General features: G+C 38.3%; 2 protein-coding genes across 4 annotated transcripts in view; one reads left to right on the forward strand and one right to left on the reverse strand.

Annotated features, from left to right (window-relative positions):
• Positions 1-8,503, reverse strand: part of si:dkey-91i10.2 (uncharacterized protein LOC555224 homolog) — a 59,545-nt gene extending 51,042 nt beyond the window's left edge. For both annotated transcript variants that reach the window (XM_036004198.1, XM_036004197.1), the window contains exon 1: positions 8,229-8,503. The gene's annotated coding sequence lies outside the window, so the exon portion shown is untranslated. The remainder of the gene's footprint in view (positions 1-8,228) is intronic.
• A 4,000-nt stretch (positions 8,504-12,503) lies between these two features.
• On the forward strand, positions 12,504-16,636 carry eaf2 (ELL associated factor 2). 2 transcript variants are annotated; one of them, XR_004101131.2, is made up of 7 exons: positions 12,504-12,728; positions 13,179-13,273; positions 13,631-13,767; positions 14,117-14,292; positions 14,515-14,751; positions 15,524-16,318; positions 16,353-16,636. XR_004101131.2 is itself a non-coding variant. In XM_031277168.2 (6 exons), the coding sequence occupies exons 1-6, from the start codon at positions 12,626-12,628 to the stop codon at positions 15,565-15,567; spliced, it is 792 nt and encodes a 263-aa protein (XP_031133028.1). In that variant the 5' UTR covers positions 12,504-12,625; the 3' UTR covers positions 15,568-16,636. The 2 variants fall into 2 exon arrangements, 1 of the variants encoding a protein (XP_031133028.1); XM_031277168.2 differs by having other exon boundaries at positions 15,524-16,636.
• Positions 16,637-19,446: the final 2,810 nt, after the last annotated feature.

Here is a 19,446-nt window from a genome sequence, read left to right on the forward strand (position 1 = left end):
AACAACCTACCATCTTTTGTCCGACTTAAAAACCTGCATTACAGTCACACATCAGAACTGTAAGCCAGGTTTCCAGGTAATACTAGAGTTATTAGGGATGTAGCAAGCCGTAAACACGTCAGGTCAAATTAGAAACAGTTTACTCACATGTTTAGACTGAACACCGGAGGTTCCACTGTACTTTAAACCTTCCTTTTTATTTACCATTACGTCACCGATCACAAAGTAGGGCTGGGCAATATAAATTGATATTATATCAACATCGATATATGAGGCTAGATATCGTCTTAAATTTTGGATATCATAATATCGTGATATGACACAAGAGTTGTCAGTTTAAAGGCTGCATTACAGTAAAGTGATGTAATTTTCTGAACTTACCAGACTTAGTAGCCGTTTTATTATTTGCCTTTACCCACATAATTTGTGATTATTTATCAAAAATCTCATTGTGTTTATGTTTTGTGAAAGCACCAATAGTCAACTCTACAATATCGCCGCAATATTGACATCGTCACATTTGGTCAGAAAGATCGGGATATTTGAGTTTCTCCATATCGCCCAGCTCTAATCACAAGCCACAATTGCAGGTTTTGTATTACTGTGTGCAAATACTGGCAGACTAATAAACCTAAAGGGATTATGCAGGCTAATCCATATAATAATATTATGGGATGAAGTCCATATTAGAGAAGGTTACACCTCTCAGAGCTGTTACACACCAACCAGACGGGCGACCGAAAAGGAAAAGTCGGACTGATCAGTCGGGTCCCCGAGGTCCAAAAAAATGCCTCAAAACACACTGAGGCGACGCCGACTTGAGCGTACGCTCTGCGCGTGCGCAAAACATAATACGTCTCCATAGCAGCAGGTGGCGCTTCTCTGTATTGTTTCCCAGAAAATGAAAACCGGCAGCTGATGGACGAATGCGTCACGTGGGTCTTTTTTCTCCGGAAATTCACAGCCAGACTGTCATGGCAGCTTGTTCAGAATACAATCTCATCTTGTACTAAAATAGTTCACCGAAACGTGTTTCTGAAAACATTTAAAGCGAGAAATAGGCCATGCAGTTGCTGAATCTGTCTTCATTTCAGATCAACAAAGCTCAGTTTAAAAGATTTTCGTCAGATTTTGAGAGGCTCATCCGCTCACCATTTCCGGGTGAGTCCCGACTGCCCTGTCTCCGACTGAGCATGTCAGGTCGGCCAAAATAAAGCCCGACAGTTCCTCCAACGGACAACGGCACGGAACACACCGAACAGACTTGAGTCACTGACCTCGCCAGACTGTCCAACGGCCGATAATCGGGTTTGTGTGTCAGGGCCATTAGGGAACACACAGACATTAGAAATGAATGCTGTAAGCAAGTAAAACACTAAAAATGACACTTTCTCTCATGTAAATGTTTAAGATATTGGACAAGTTAATGAAGTACAGAACAGTTTTCCTAGGATTGTTTTGCCTGTGATCTCAATTTTAGGAACTTGTACTTATACTGTATTTATTTGTTTCCTTAAAAGAAGCATGAGGAATTCATGTTTTCATATAATTAGGTATATTATATGTGAAATGTCTGAAAACCACACATGTACATGTATTTGAATCTATCACATCATGTGAAATGGTGTTTTTGTTAGCACAATACAATACAATACAAAAGTTAAAGTCAATATGCATTCAAAATAAGTAAATTCATTACATTATAATGCATTTTCAGATATACATTGTTATATATTATAGTATTGAATTATTATCACTGAATGTGTGTAAATGTGTGACTAGTATTTTACTGTAGCTGGTTTCCACCACTGCTTGACAGAAATTGTATTATTTGATTATAAGATGTACAATCCGGAGTTGCTGAGAGTATATTGTTTACTGTCAGGACATATTCCAAACTGATTATATCAACCAAATATCAAACTACTGAAGCTTATAAATTTCTTGTGATTCTGTCTGCATATCAAGCAACCCTGTGAGGCAAATCAACTCCAAGGTTGATAAACTCATGGTCTTTTTTTGTTTGTAGAGGTGTCTGATACACTATCCATGTCCTTCAAAGCAGTAGTTTTTTCTAAGCTGCTGTATGTGTGTGTGTGTGTGTGTGTGTGTGTGTGTGTGTGTGTGTGTGTGTGTGTGTGTGTGTGTGAGAGAGAGAGAGATCTGTACTGTATGTGCTGTATGTGTGTTTATTTGAAGAGATCTCTTAGCCAACTAGGCCAGCCAGCCTTGTCAGACTGACAGAACATGGATGCTTAGCGCTCGTATTAGCATTTTATCAAGTGACCTTACTGCTCTTCAGTCTGCCTCTTAAAATGCAGTTTTCTTTTTCACTCCAGCCTTCACTTTTCACTCAGTAAAGACACAATAAGCAGTTCTGTATGATCCAAACTGCACTGTATGACTCAAAACTGGGAAAAATCACTCATGCAGCCATATTTTAACAGTGTATGTAAATGCACTGTAAAAGGGCATAAATAACAGTTTCACCTTCAGCAGCAGCATTTCTTGTTAGTCTCCCAGAAGCAGTTTATTGTTGCCCCAGCTGCCTGATTCTTAATTACTCCACCGGTAATTAGTGGTTGTCCATAATTGCGATAGGGACTCCAGACTGTCATCCACCAATCTCTATGTTAATTGTTTTCGTTTGTAAAAGGGCGAGGACGGGTGACAGGACACACACACACACACACACACACACACACACACGCACACACACACACACACACACACACACACACACACACACACGCACACACGCACACACGCACACACACGCAGCTGTGACTGATGTTTTAACGGGACACAAGGGGATGTGTTACAGTTTATCAGGAGGCAAGAACAAAGGAGGTTCTCAGGGAACAACGGGTTCAATGTAAGAGGTTCGATGCTGATTTGCTGCCTCGAACACACTCCCATCATCATAATGTCGCTTACTTCATTCTTGTTGACTTGAATTCCTGAATATAAAACTCCAAAGTATTTGCTATCAACAACCTTAACATCAGAGATGTCTTTTCCAGCGAGTAAAAAAATTTTGGCCACATTTTATGCAAGTGTAATCACTATAGCCTTGAATCAAAGTGGCATTCCTTTCATCACGGCTGGGAAGGCTGAGTGCCTTTGGACTGATGTCAAGAGCAAAGTAGAGTATTTTTACATACATTAGTCTAGACTCTATTCTGCTTTATACTATTTAAAAATCTTTGCCTACATGTAGAAAAATGTATGTATTTATTTATGTATACTCTTTATTGATCCGCAAATTACAATTTACACTCTGTTGTTATTACACACTACACACAGAAAAAAAAAGCTGCACTGTAAGATGTAAAACACATTTCCGAGAAGTCTGAGGTATAATTGATTCAAGCCAAGACGAGGTTTGCATTCTCAGAGGAATAAAGTCGATAAAAACAGCTGGAACTGGTTGTACTATACAAGATGGAGGTGGTTGAAATCATCCACCCATTATCAATACCGTCTTATCCTGGGGCAGGTCATGAGTGCTGGAGCCCACCCAGCCTTACATTTGGTGAGAGGCGGGGTACATCCTGAACAGATTGCCAGTCTACCACAGAAGAAGAATGTTGAACATGCTAATTTATTCCTGATCTTAGATAGAGTTTGACATAGAAAAGAAAACCCTACTTACTAGCTTTTCCCAGAGCTTTCAACCACATTATACAGTCTTCCTCAGTGAATGGAGTTTTTACGTGACCAAAGTTCCATTCTTACAATGTAGTAAAACTTCCATCCCCTAAAAAAGACTGTGAGATGCAGTTGAAAGCTCCAGAAAAAAAGCCAGTAAGTAGACCTAGAGTTAAGATTTTTGGAGTCAAATAAATAGGAATATTTCTCTGATATTGCTACTGTATATATCACAATACGCCACATTTATGCAAAATCACATGTGAATTTTTAACGATATACAGTATTTTAACCCGATGAAGAATTTTAGTCATGTGGCCTGGTTGGCTCAGTGGTAGACCAGGCGCACATATACTGAGAGATTTATGCCTCGACGCAGAGGTCCAGGGTTTGAGTCCGACCTGTGACAATTTCCTGCATGTCTTCCCCCTCTCTCTCCCCTTTCTCACCTAGCTGTCCTATCGAATAAAGGCAGAAAGAAAAAGCCCAAAAAATAATCTTAAAAAAAAAAAAAAAAAAAAAAACTGACCAAACGTTTGCAGCCCCTCTGGGGTGTCCGACAAACAGCGTCAGAGAACCCCAGATTTTTAACAAGAAACTGCTATATTCAGTGTTTTAATCTCCAGGACCATTTATTTTGGAGAGGGGGAGACCTCTGCGGATAATTTGGCTCCCAGTAAAAACCTCCTGAATGATGAACACTGAAGGAATCCTAACCGGGAGCTGTGTTCTACTGTTTATTAACCCTGTTTTGTGTCCAGGATGTCAAACGTGACACACCAGAAAACAACAACAGAAAGGCATACTTGTCTATTGGCAATGGCTCAAAAGGCTTAACAGATTATTTTAGCTGTGTGTTTTATGATCAGTTGGTTGGGCAGTGTCAGGCAAGGACATATGTTAAAATCTTGATATGTAGTTAGATTATTAATATCAGCAATATAAGCATTCAAATAAATCCATACAATAGTAATCATATTGAAGTTTACACTGTAGTCATATGAAGTGGTGTCATTTTGTAGTCATTTGTATTCTGTGTAAAAAAAAAACATCTCATAACATATAACCTTAAACCTTTAATGACCACAGTAATGACTATAACCTAAGATCCAAGTAATTGGAAGTCAATGGACTAAAAAAAACACCTGACCTCAGCCAGTAAGTTAATGAAAGGTAATTATGTTCTGTCTAGCCAAGCTGATCTTGCTCCAAAACAAAACCAGTACATTACAATGCCTGTCGCAAGTGTACACACATAGAGGGCCCCAGGGCCCTTAGTATACCTGCCACGCATTTCTGCAGGCTTAGCCTAACAGATTGACCTGTCTCATTAAATCTAGTGTTATTGACTCCTGTTTACAGTAGGTGGCCGTGTGTGTGTGTGTGTGTGGGTGTGTGTGTGTGTGTGTGTGTGTGTGTGTGTGTGTGTGTAGCTAGCAGGAAGCTGTTAGAGTCTGCAGGTCCACTGTTTGACCTTTTATCACATCACCTCACTGATTAAGTCCATGAAGAGTTGAGATAGGGAGCAACAAAGCAATACAAAAAAATCTATAATATTGTACAGTGTGTAGTCTCTGAGTTAAACATCAGTCTGTCTGTCACGTTCAGTTAGAAGGTAAAAGATAAAAGGTCCTGAGAGCGAGTTGATTTACTTCTGCATTATGCATTTCTACCAGACAAGATTATCCATCAGGGCTGAAGCCAGAATTAAAAAAAAAAAATGCAGAAGTCAAGGGTCCAAATATCCCAACATAACATCACCTTCCTAAGACATTTTTGGCTCCATTTTCTTCAACTGAGCAAAGAAATTTCCCTGTCAATTTTATCACCGTAAGTGACGGTTTAAAGGCTGCATTTTAAAAGCCCTCTCCACATTGCCAAATATATGATTCTACATCACTCAGGTGATATAAATACTGAACCAAAATGTTCTGTCTATCAAAAAAAACAAAATGAAATGAAATCAGCGTCAGTGTTCTACTACTACTACTACTATTTCAAAATGTTGATGCAGTGTGAATTTTCCCAGTCGGGAACTCATTTTTCTGATTATTCTAAAACCACATGAATGCAGCACAAACGCCCGATCTCGCAACGTTAACGAAAGTGAAAAATAGTTTGTATATGCGCCCCGTAAATTGTATGTATGTAAACTTTAATGGGTTCTTCCTTGGCCCATGCTTCACCTTCCCACCAAGTTTAAGGAAAATCGGGCAAGTAGTATTTCTGAAATCCTGCGGGTTTACACATTACTTAAGTCTCTAAGACATTTCTTTAACTTTAATGGTGCAACCTGCTTAAGCAAATCACTAGTTTGAAACGAGCTAGTAGTTACTAAGAACTTTACACACAAACTAAGAGATGGATTTATGGATAGCTGATGCAACCCAATCCAGGTTTATAAAATTCCCAAATTCCCAGAAACCGTACGGAGGACATGACCTCAATGGCAGCTACAGTTGGAAATTCCCAGATATCCCTGAAAACAGTATGAAATTACATCTATGAATGCATCAAATTCCAACATACTGATGTGTTCATTTAAAATAGCAGAGAAGACCTTGGTGGAATTCTTTTCAAACATGATTGAGAAGAAAATGGAGAACATGGTCACACGGTAATGTTTACAAGCAAAACTAATCCATTAGTCAAGAATTAGATTCTTCTTCTTATACATAAGTCAATCATTTCTACTTAAAACCATACACTTCAAACATTATGCAAGCTAAGTAGAAATATGTTTCGAGGTGCACTAATACACGTCCTGTGGGGAATGCCTTTGTGAGAGCGCCTGTGACAATTCAAATGGTTTTCCAGTCACGTGACCCTCATCTTGGGGGAAAAAAACACTCCCAACTAAGTCAGTTTTCATCAATATTTATGTGTAGCGAGCCTGAGGTTCATTTTACAGTATTTTCCATTCCCGGAAAACAAAGAAGCTGCTGCTTGTGCAAATAACCCACTTTTACCGTATTCATTAACATTATCTGATTACAGTCTGGAAGTCAGCCAGCACTCTCATCAGCCCTAGAGGCATTTCCAGTCATGGATTGGATGCACCTGCTTGCTGCAGCCCAGTCATCCCCCAAAATGTTGTGCTAAAGGACCCCCAGGAGACTCCAGGGACTCCATAAGGGATATAAGGAATAACTACACTGCCTTCAGCCTTGCTATTTCATTTACAGTATAAAATGGCATCACAGAGAGAACAGAAAATAAAGATTTTGCAGCATGGTTTTACACTCTCCCATCTTGGGTATAAATCATATTGACCAACAGAAATCTCCTCAGCTGAGCTTGTTTTGTTTTTTGTTTTTAACCAACAGACACTACTGTTATAGGTTTGAGACTGAGGACAGTGTTCAGGCTGTCAAGACAAAGGTGAGGAGAGCTCAACCTGGCAGCTGTTTCCCTTATTTGACCCATGTAATGGCATTAAGTTATTTAGTGTGGGAGTAAGAATGTCATTTCTGGTGCAGCCTGAGCTTTGCACTACAAAACCAATTATTCAAGACTAGGTCTGATTAGTCAGTCAACTACTTGATAAGTATATCAAAAGACATTTAATCAAGAGCTATTTGGATAATGAAATAATAATTCAAGTCATTTATAAAGAGTAAAATATTAAAATGTGTTAGTCCCCCCTGTTTCATACCAAATGTGAGGTTGACGAAATAATCCCCTCACAAGTTCCACTAAGTAGCTGTTCTGGAGCTTTCTACCATGCCACATGATCTTTCTCAGTAGATAGAGTATGAAACTGTAAATGTTCAAATTTCTTTTTTTCCTTTTCTTGTCCTAAAAGTTGAGATTAAAGGGTTCATTCTCGAGCTTCAAAACAGTGGTTGACCAAATATCTCACAGCAAGGTCCATAAAAGTGGCAATGCATAGCAAAATATCATCTTCTATAACAAATATACCTCAATATTGTTGAGGTTTCACTATGTTTATCACATTTTAAAGACATCACTTAAGGTTCCCTTAAATTGTGATGAGCATTTCTGTCGTTAAATAGATTAAATTATTAACCAATAAAGAACTCTTTAGGATGAAAAACAAAGATATTTGCAGACCACACAAATTCCCAGCTTCTTTTCCATTATTCAAACAGGAGCAACATGAAGTGAAACTGTGACAGGTTGCAGATTGACAACATGCAAATGCCTATTCGATGTCAGCTATGTATTTGTACATGAATATCTATTTCTGTGTATGTACTTTGAAAGTCAAAGCACCTGTCAAATTCCCTGTATGTGTTTACACTTAGGCCTATTTAGTCATTAAAACTGATTCTAATATAAAGAGCCTTAATTTGCCTGCTATATGCTACATGTAGCCTGTGTATAAAGACTGCTTTCAGTGTAAAATCACAGTTGAGGACCACAAACACACACAACACCAACACCCTACTTCAGGTTCATTGAATGGAGCCCCCCTGCATTGTGTCAGCTGAGGAAAAAGAGAGCCTAAATCCGTGCGCACTTTTTACAAATCTGTGCGCACAGTAAAGCAAAAATACTGGCTTCATCAACCAGACATCGTTATCTGCCTTCTGATTTTATCATGGGCTACTTACTCAGAGAGTTACTTTCAGGACGCTTTCACCTCCATCCAATCAGAGAAGAAGTCAGGCAGCAGGTTGAACACTCGCTGCTCCTCAGATTGAAGGGTCTGATGTGAGTTGCAGACCGGGAACCGTGCAGGCCGGACGGTAACGGCACCGACATAAAATCACACACAGGTTGGATGTTCATTCATTCTCTGTCCTTCCCTCGTGCTGGTTTGAGGGATTTTTACCGGAGGATCCCGGATACACGACCTCTTTCTTTTGCGGGGTTCTCCTTGGGAACTGTGCTGCCTTCAAGTAAAAACAGTAAAATCACCCTCAGTTTTAAATCTGGAACATGTCTTCTTTCTTCACCTTAAAGTCAGATAATATCGTGGCAATGGTGTGATTTAAATAGTAAATATAGAAATAAAATATTGTTTTGCATGTAGCCTAAATACATTTAAAACACAGTCCAAATGCATTCAGAATATGTGCTCATAAATGCAGAAATTCCAATGCCATTTTTGGAAAAAGGCTCAGAAACTTAGAAAATATTGTCTGTTTGTCGGTATACGCGTGTTATGATGAGCAGTCAACAGGTGATGTTTTTGTGGAGGTGACTATTAGGGATCCTAATACATTTTTGGCCCAACCATATTCCGTTGGATAGTGTGATTTTTCTATTTCCGACAGCAAGTGAAGGCAGCACTTACCATAGGACAAACGCTCAGGGCTCTGATCTCACTCTGCTCCTGATTGGCTCAGATTAAAAAGGCTGCCTGTGGTCACGCTCAGCCCATATGTCCCCCTCCTCAGCCCAGATCGTGGTGTTTCTCTCTCCATCATTCAGTCCAGTCTTCGCCTGATGTGTCTTCTGGCTCCTCTTCTTTTCTACACTGAGTGGCCAGAAAAAAGAAACATCTGTAGATTGTAATACATACATAGAGTCCTTTATAAATAGCAATGGGAAAATGTGATAACTGAAAGTAGAATCATAAGGTTTAATATGTATTATGTACACTCTGTAGCATATATATCAGGATTAGTACTGTACATAACATACCTTTGTGAAATTGTAATAACAACGACACTAGTGCCAAGAAGACTTAACACTATCTAATGCAATCCAATAAAAAAATTTAAGAGGAGCTGCTTCTTTTCTATACGTTATTATTATAGTCATTAGGATACAATTTGTGGTGTTGCATTGGATTGCATCGACTATGTTCACTCTTCCATGCATCTAAATGTGGCAGTGGACAAAATATTTCTTAGGATTTAAGTCAGTTGAATAAAACCACCTCAAAGTACAACATCAACATTCTTAACATACACTTACTGCAGGCAAAGCTGTGAACTAAAGTCAGATTTAAGTCACAAAAATGAGGACTTAACTGAGGCTTGAAAGTAAAAACATTGAGCTCTCAAGTTCTTATCTAGACTAGGACAAGTCTTCAGGAGTTGAGACTTAACTTGAGATTTGGTATTAAAAGATTTGAGAATTGACTGGGACTTGCTCCAAAAGACAGCTAAAAACAGCTGATTGTGGTTATTGTATCTCACATACTGTAGGTGTTTGCTGTTCCAACATTTTCCTCAAAAATGACTTCACTAATATACTAGAAATGTAATAATGAGAGAGCAGAATATCTTTTTTTCTCTTCCTTTATTTTACAGTCTCATTGAGATTAATGAGTTCTGGCCAAGAAGGCAACGTAAAAGCATTGTTACAACAATAAATATAATACAAACAACAGGAAGAGGCTAACAAACTGTCACACACTCCGAAAGAGCATCATTCATAATACTAAATTGAGATTACAGACATGAGCTGCTTATTCTACTCTGGCTAAGTAAAGACTGCTTTCACCACTGCACCTATCTTACAACCTGGGAACTCTCATCCAACCTCAGTATTGGTAACTTGTGGATAGTTGCTTGGAAACAGTAAACCTTACCTCCTGCGGTCCAAGGGCAACCACCACAGTAATTGATAACAACCACTGTTTACCTCTCCATGGAAACAGACCCCTGGTTTCTTTTCACAAGGGATACGGATACAGTGAAACAGGATTCCTGTCCTTTTGCGATCCATCTTGGTCAAGCACTAGCTATTTTGGGATTCTAACCACACATAAAATGGAAATGCGAGCCATTAAAGTCAATAGGATTGCCTGAAATAGCCCTATCCTGTTTTACTAATCTTTGTTGTCCCCTTTTGAGACCTTTCCTACATCTTCATACTCTGAATTTTCATGCAGCTGATGAACTTTACTTTGATTCTTACTCTATAAGATGGAGGTCAAAGGTGACAGAGCTGGCTAATGTAGAGCCCCACTGTCTGTTGGGTACTGCTCTGTTGTTTATTCCTATTTCAGATGATCCCATAGCATCTCCCAAACCACTTTTCTTCCATACCTGATTACTCACCGAACCACCTGCACACAGGCACATAAGTAGACAGGAAGACCATGTTTTGACAATGGTTTATACTATACGCTTGTGTAATCTCGACATTCCACTTGTCTTAGATGTTGATCCTTTAATGTTTGAAGGCAGTAGAGCATATGGCCTCAGTAAAGTGCAGACGGGGCGGGAATTTAGGGGCTTAGGAATCATTAACAGTTTGAAGAAAGGAAAACAGATTATTTTCACTGCCACGGGGCTCTTGGAGCCCAGAGCCCCTGCAGCCTATGCAGCTTGAAACAGCACTCAGTAAGTATTGCTGCAGCAGTTCATTAGTCTCTCGTTGCCAGACCTGCAGGACATAGCTACTGTGTTTGAGCTTTAAGCTAATTTAGTAATTAGGTTTAGCTTAGCCCAGTGATGCTGCTAATTTTGTGTAAAAGCTAGTTTGTCAATGTTGGGACCTGTGGGTTGAGATTCTATTTGCTATGGACACTGACATTTTGAATGTATTCTATTGGTTTATTTGTAAAGGAATGTGTTCAGTGATCAACAGAAAAAAAATAGTAACATGTATCTATAATAGAATTTATTTAATCCCAAAGGAAATTATTGTGCAGTGGCACCTTTCTTAAGAAGGCTACAAGGTCCGGTTTAAAGTGAAAAACAACAATCTAAGTAAAAGTGTGAGCAATTATATAAAACATCACATAACACAAGCACAGATAAAACAAAGAATACATCAAGAAAATGAAAGAAAAAATACACTATAAAGCACATAAAAAGATCATGTAGAAAAGTAAAAACTAAAAGTAGGGTTTTAAAAGAAATTTTAAGGCAAATAAAGAAAAGATACAAAAAAGAAGAAAGAAATGTAAGTGAGTACTGTTAGGCTCACTGTCATCTGTTGGCGCTGGCTAGATATATAACAGGGACACAAAAAATATGATAAAACAAAACCTATTAAGTTAACATACAAAAGAGCTTACTTTCAAATATATATCATGCACAAAACAGAATGTACACATGCACCATAAATAATACCACAGTAAATAATAAATTGATATTTATCTTGGTTTTATTTTTTGAATCTTTTAAATACACTATCAAGAACATAAACTGTGTTTCTCATTAGTTTCAATGGGAAATTGAAGTTTGCACACATTGCCTGAGTTTTTACACACAAAAGGCACAAGGCTCTCCTGCTATATTAGCAATGAACTCATGAGCAAGACAGGCTTCTTTATATTTCGGATTTGACTGATGTGTTTGCTTAATGAGCATCACCTGTTTTTCTTCCTGTCTCAAAAATCTTTACATAGCCTATTGTGTTTTGCATATTAATTTGCTTTCTGAAAAATAATCATGCCAACCTAGATTTTGCAACCAGTTTTACTCTATAGGGTCTGTTTGTAATATTATTAAGAGCTAAGTGGATAAGTGGACAACTGCGTCTATCACACACGTATCTGAAATAATTATGATAAATTCTGTTTAGCATCCATACTTGTTTACATTTTATTGAGTCTTTCATGATTATCATGACCCAACTCTTAAATACTGTATACTATTAGCGAAGAAACCATATTTATTCTTTCGGTAATCATAAAGGTAAATGTATCGATGTACAAATTTAATTAAACCAGAAAAATGTTAAGGTTTGGGAAGGACTTAGATAATCTTGGCTACAATAACTACAAATATAATAATTTAGTATTAATGTCTTCATGCATCATTTTTATAGTGTCCAGTCTTGTTATGAATGTATCTTTATCTCTCCGAAACACAGACGGAGCATTAGAAACCATGACATTTACCATGTAGCTGCCCCGTCATCACGAAATCTTGATTAACAGACGTTGGACGAATCAGACAAAGGAAACGGTCCGCCTGACCAATCATAACGAAGAGGAGGCGGGACTTAGCGGTACCAATGAGGTGTCCAGGACTCTGCCTTACATGGTTATCGGATAAAAAAGAACAGAAGAAAGTTTACAGCTCATGAAACTATCATCAGAATGAATGGGACGGCTTATTCCAACTTTGACAAGCAAGAACATGTCTTGAAATTAGGAGAGACGTTTGAGAAACATCCTAAAAGTGGCTACCATACAGTGCGATGTAAGTGGGATTTTGAATCCTTCGGATACGTAGCTATGGCTTTTACAGTAACGTTAGCTAAAAGTAGCATGCTAGTTAGCTTTGTAGCTAAAAATTCTGAAGGCTGCTGTATGTAGCCAGGTAAGCCGCCTCGTCAGTCCATTTGTATCCGCCTTCCCGTTTAAGTAAGTTGACACTTCTGTATCCCCTTGGTCGTTTTAATAAGTTAGTTAACTCTCAACTGTTACAAACCGTGGATGCTTCAGCTGTCAAAATGTTAGCCACTGTTAGCATTGCGTCAATCTGTAACGTTACACTACCACCATCTGGTGGTAAGGGTAGGCAACTGCGGAAATTAGGGTCCATCCGTTGTGTTTTGTATTCTACTAATATAATAATGCTGCTGTCCTTAATATTGCGTATATTATATATATTTAAATGTTAATATGTATTAATACTGTTCTTGTACAGATGACTTCAAGCCAGCCTCCATTGATACAACATGTGAAGGGGAGCTTGAAGTGGGCAAAGGAGAGCAAGTCACTATTACCTTACCCAATTTAGAGGTTAGTGTTTGATGCTCCAAAGCGTCTCTTCACCAGAAATATGTGTGTATGTTTGGGGTTTCACAAATAATTTTTTAAAACATTTTTTAAAGTAGTAAAATTTGAGACTTTATTTTTGGTATTTGGTCAAAAGTCTCTGGGGGGAAAAGGGACAAGTATGCTTATTGGCTCACTGACGCTAATGAGATTTACTCCTTAGGTACTGATATTTGGTATTGAATGACAAGGCATTATACAATACTCAATGCTACAGAGGCAATTAGGTCGTTGCCTGAAAGTATCGAAGTTCGGTACCCAGCCATAGACTCATGACTGCAGTATTTCTAAGGTCCTGCCTGTGTTGCCTGTTTTTTGTAGGGTTCAAGTGCTCCAGTAACAGTCTTCAAGGGGTCAAAGAGGCCATACATGAAAGAGTGCATCCTCATTGTGAACCATGACACAGGGGAGTACAGATTGGAAAAACTCAACAGCAATATAGCTGTGAAGAAGACCAGGTGGGTTAAACAAATAACTTACAAATCATGTTTCTACTGTTCTTTTTATTCCATATTTCTTCAATGCATTTTACCATCTGTGATTTGTAGACGTGTATGTGTACATGTTTACATCCACGTTTTAATGTGCATTTTTGGCATAAAAACAAGTCTAAAATGCCCTGATGAATGAGTTACTGTAATCTTGTCACATACTTTCAAATATTTATTCTTATAAAGGGAGTTGGTGGTTCACATTATTTTTACTAAAATTTGAGAAAATTCTTTTTAGCTTTTACTTGTAGTTCAAATGTTTTCATAGAAACATTCTACCTGACTTTACTTATACTGTATATATGTGCATTCCCAGGGCTGAGGGCAGCAGTAAGATCCATTCTCGCCTGGAGCAACAGACCAGTCGCCTGAGCCAGCAACAGCAAGTGAAGAGTAACAACAGCAGCAGTAGCAAGACCTCAGCCAGCTCCAAGAATTCTCCTCCCAAAGATAAGACATCCCCAGCATCTCCCATGGACGACATCGAGAGAGGTAACATGGTGTCAGGCACAATTTCTTCAACTATTAGTGGCTTTCATGAGAATTTATTTCTCATTTTTGTTGAGGGTTTTAGCATATTTGCATCTGATGTAATGTTGATTGGGTCAGTGATTGTGTTTGACTGCATAGGTTTTATTTAATGTGCACTCTTTCCCATAAATGGGGATAATTATTTTAAATAAATATACTTTGTGTATATGCTTCTGTTTACAGAGTTGATGGCGGAGGCTCAGGTCATGGACCAGCTGAGCAGCGGTGACAGCTCCTCAGATTCCAACAGCTCCTCGTCCTCCAGCAGTGATGACAGCTCCAGCAGCAGTGACTCTGAAGATGAACGAACTTCTGCGCCACCCACAGCCCCAGCCAACCACAGCATGCCTATCCTCACCACCAGTGCCAACACCAACAGTCGCAACCAGGAGAGTGGAGGAGGACTCATGAACACACTCAGTGAGTAGCCCCTCAGCTCCATTTGTGGATGTAATGCCGAATTTCCACCGCATGGTGCCGCTCGGCTGGACTCGTTTTTGGTTCCAGGTACTTTTCTCAATTTCGTTTTCCACTGCAGATAGTACCCCCTCAATGTAGGCGGGATTCTTAGCTGGTCATCATAGCGACGCTGCGTGAAACTGCCTTGACATCATCTTCAGTGCCACACAAACAGTGTGTTCTCTTGCTGGATCCTTTTTATCGGCAGTCACAGGATCACAGATGACAATGAGCAGTAATTATACATAGTCAAACACTTTAAAAACTGTACTAAATTTAGTACAGTATTGTGAACGTTATCTAAATTATTTAGGTAGTGGTAATGAACAAGGCCTTTTTGAAGTTTTATACCCTTTTTGCAGATTACACTCCATTACTTTTTATGTCTTTTGTATAATTTTAACTTCCAAACCTCACAACTCACAAAACTCACAACCCCTTTTGCAGTGTATTGTAAACTTGTGTAAAGTGGAGGATGGCAGGCACCAGGAAGAGTCTGTGAAAAGTCATGACACTCCCTCACTGAATGTAATAACACATATTTGATTCTTTTTTCTAAAGTTACAAAGTGCTTTAGATTAGATAGGGTAAGGTAGGGGTAGTGGGTATGAAGAGACAGAGAGAGAGACTCATACACTGTTCAAAATGTATATATGCATTGATGTATATGAATAGATGTCTGTAAGCAGTCTTTAAAACTCATTGTTTATTTTGCTATCTACTTGTGTTGCAGAGAATGACCTCCAGTTGAGTGAATCAGGCAGTGAAAGTGACTGAACACAGGGACGTCTGTGGACATCAGGAGGATTTTCAGTGAAGAACCGGCTACAGACCTGTCAGTGTCTTGCTTCCTTTAATGTGGAAACTGTCATGTCTGACAGTACATATTCACAATTCTGCTAGCTAAATATAATTAGTTGCTTCGCCAACAAACTTCAAATTTTATGTCACATTTATGGCTTCATGATCTTTTTTGTTGTTGTTGTGTGGATACTGTATGTTAAAGAGATATCTTAGTTCAGAGTGACGTGATATAGTTGGTGTAAGAGAAGCAGTAAATTATAACAAACTATCCGTAATGTTTCGTCTCACTGGATGCACATCTGTGGTTAAACTGACCAAGCATATCAAAGGCAGAATGATGAGTGTTAATGTGGATGTTTCTGCACACCAATCAGTTATCTTAAACCACCACTGGAGTTTCTGCATTTCAGCTTAGCAATATTAGGAATTTTGCTGTGCCTTAGGTCAGATGTCGGTTAATAGCTTTAGTTCAGCTACATTAGTTTCTGATTGGAGACATTAATCTGTTTCAACAGATTTTAGGATGAGCCACACTCATATGACTTATAGTTATTTTAAAGTTAGCTGTAGAGCCTTTTGCTTTAGATTACTGAAACCCAGCTGCAGGACAACTAAATATTTTCATTTAAAGATGCATCAATTACAATTAAAATGTTGGCAGTGCTTTGGGGGCAATGGAACAAGCTTAAAACATAACATTGATGTATTCTCTCCTTAGAAAGTTGTAGCAAAGGGGTAGCAAACAGTTGCTTATTTAGACACCCAGCAGTCACAGATCAACATTAGCATTTATTTGTAGTTGTGTTTCTTGCAAACTGAAGAATGGAAGTCGAATATTCACTCTCCTTTTAGCTCTATAAAATAATCTGGCTCTTTAGCTGCTAGATGCTCCACTATGTCCACCAGCTAGTTGCTAACTCTGTCTCTGTCTGCTGTTTGACACTGGGTGGGTAGTGTACAGTTTTATCAAAGTGTTTTGGCAGATAACGGCTGCCTGCTGTGACTGGAAACTGGGTGGATGAGAGAGGAGGTGTTGGCCAGAAAACCAAAACAATGAGCTGAAAGACACTTAAATGCTCTGTGGAGCTTAAGGGCAAAGGCGGGGGATAATTAATATTGATTATTGCAGCTTTATGTTTATTGTGATATCTTAGTATGTAAGTGATTTCTGGCGAAGTAGTGCACTAGTACTCAGTTGACTCAGTGAGGGTCATGCTTTGTAGCTTTAAACCTGCAATACTTGAATCTAATAATTTATATTTCAAATATACTCGACCAATGGTGAATTGAATATATTTTACATATAGCCAAGCAATTGGTGGTGCAAGTATGAACTGTATTGCGTTAAACAAGCCAGATGCTTTGATACTGCACCTCAATGTGAGTCTTAAAGAACTTCATGTGCCTTTTGTTATTTGCCTCTGCCAGTTATAACATAAGCCTCTTCTTGTTTTTGTCACAAGCCCCATATTACTGCTGAGCTGTCTCAGCAAACAGGAAGCTGCTATTTATGTCCCAGCATTTCTTTGGGATCCCACTTGACTCATACGGTGAGAGACTGAGATGAAAATCATGTCTTAAGTCAATAATATGTTTTAGCCTTAAGGAGAACGCTGGCCTTGGAGCATCATTTGTAAACAGTTTGAGAGTAATTTCTTTGTAGAAAAATAAAGATTTTAAAAGTTTGTTTTGTGCTTATGCATTACTATTTTCTTTCTTTCACATTATTCTGATCACACAGTACTTTCTTGTTTAAAAATTGCACTGTGCCCCAACAATATAGAGGCGCCTTAGTCTGTTGTCATGGTGACCCTGAGGTCTCAACAGGTTACAATAGGATATCCTGGACGTCATCTTCCTTCCTTTTTATCTTATTTTTTTCTCAAGCAGGAAATTGAACATACAGTAAATATCTGGAAACACTTTGAATACTATTGATGGTCCCAGTTGTGATTGGTCCTGTTTAAGAGAAGCAACAGCACCTGGATTTTGATTTACTTGATCAAAATGGCTTTTAATTTTGCAGCACCATCTGCATGGAATCAGCTTCAGAATGAACTACGGTTGAAGGAGTTGGTCTCATTTTGTTCTTTTAAAGGCTTTCTAAAGGATCTTGAAGAAAGGCTGTCTGTCATTGATTTTAAATTGTTTTAGGACCCAGATTTTTTTTTTATGATGACATTGTTGTTTGAATATGATGAGTGAAAGTGTGTATGTTTTTAATTTGTTATTGTCTTTGTATTTATTTTGAAACCATGCTGCTGCCACTTGCCAGGACACTCTTGCAAAAGAGATTTGTAATCTCAAGGAGTTTTTATCCTGGTTAAATAAAGGTTTGAGTGAATGAATGGAAGGGTTTTACAACCAGATTTTCCCTATCTTAAAGGAAAGTGGTTGTGGCAGCATGAGGCTTGAATGCTGCATTTGTAAATGTATACACACTGATATGAAATAACCCTTTAGTGATCCCAGGCACAAATACAAACCAGAGAGAAGGGTAGGAGCAGAACAGACATAGTAAATATATATGAGATGCTTTATAAATATCAGTGGTGGAATGTAATTAAGTAGCCTACATTTACTCAAGTACTGTACTTAAGTACACATTTGACATTTGTACAACACTACATTTATTTTACTTTTTTTTTACATAAATCCTTATGATATGATAAATTCATACTACTAAACTACCCATTAGTTATCTACAATGGATGTGCTCACATCAGTGGTGATGAGCAAAGCATCTCCAGCTCTTGACCAGTGGCTCAAAATAAAAAGTTCAAAAGATCTTCACACCTTTACATGACTTTGCACTACACATTTCTGCTGACTTGGGCTTTATTATGTAATTTAATTGTACTTCTCTTTTTTTCACTAATTTGTTGATAAACAAATGAGAAATTGAGGTGAAACACAATCCTAGGCAACATTACATGTTACTACATGTGTTAGACTGACCATATACTCAGAAGTCTGTTCTGAGTGCTGTTGCTCAACCGACAGCGGGTGGAACGTGAAAACTTCAGGATGTGTAAAGTAGTGTCTACCCTAGAAACACTACATGTGAAAACCTGTGTGGTTCTCTTTGGCAGTGAGCCTGTTAATCTCTTTGACCATCTACCTGAAACTGAAACTTATACCCTGGAGCATTTTTAGTCTTGGTTGGTTGCAGAAGCCTTTATACAACCTTTCTATAGAGTAACAAGGTTCAAAAAGGTATTTTAATTGTTCCCACAAGTTGACCGCTCACAACATAAAACATATTGATTATATTATATAAATTATGTTTACCCCTTAATCTTTTTCATAAATGTTTTAACTATTCAGGTCACAACCTGGGCAATAGATTTAAGTTGTAAGGTGCAAAAAAGATAGGTGCTGTCTTCCAGGTCAGACATCAAAGGGGAAATGAAAAAGAAGCTGCTGAGGTAATATTTTCATTTTAAAGGGTCATTACAAGAAGACATATTTTACTTAGCCCTGTAGGTGGTTTGCCTTACATGAAGATATAAGTCTCAATTTCTGCCTCCACCCCAATACAATGGAAGTGAATGATCTTTCATTTGTGGTGCTTAAAGAATAAAAAAAAAAACCAACTGCAACTTTCTGTAATTGTCTTTCCAGAAATGTCCCGGTGACTCAACGATTCTACAGACTTCACTGTGGACAGTTTTGCATTGGAACTGCTTTCTACTAGAGAAATAGTCCCTATGTTAAAATAGTTCACAGTGAGGTCTTTGGATTTTCCAGTGACACTTTTTCTGCAAAGACATGCTGTATTTGTTCTTCCCAAATGGGATTTCTTAATGGGCATGAAAGTACATTCTTGACTTTGGAAATAATGTACACAGC

The sequence above is a fragment of the Sander lucioperca genome, chromosome 8 (assembly GCF_008315115.2).
Source record: "Sander lucioperca isolate FBNREF2018 chromosome 8, SLUC_FBN_1.2, whole genome shotgun sequence".
In the NCBI taxonomy this organism is placed as follows: domain Eukaryota; kingdom Metazoa; phylum Chordata; class Actinopteri; order Perciformes; family Percidae; genus Sander; species Sander lucioperca.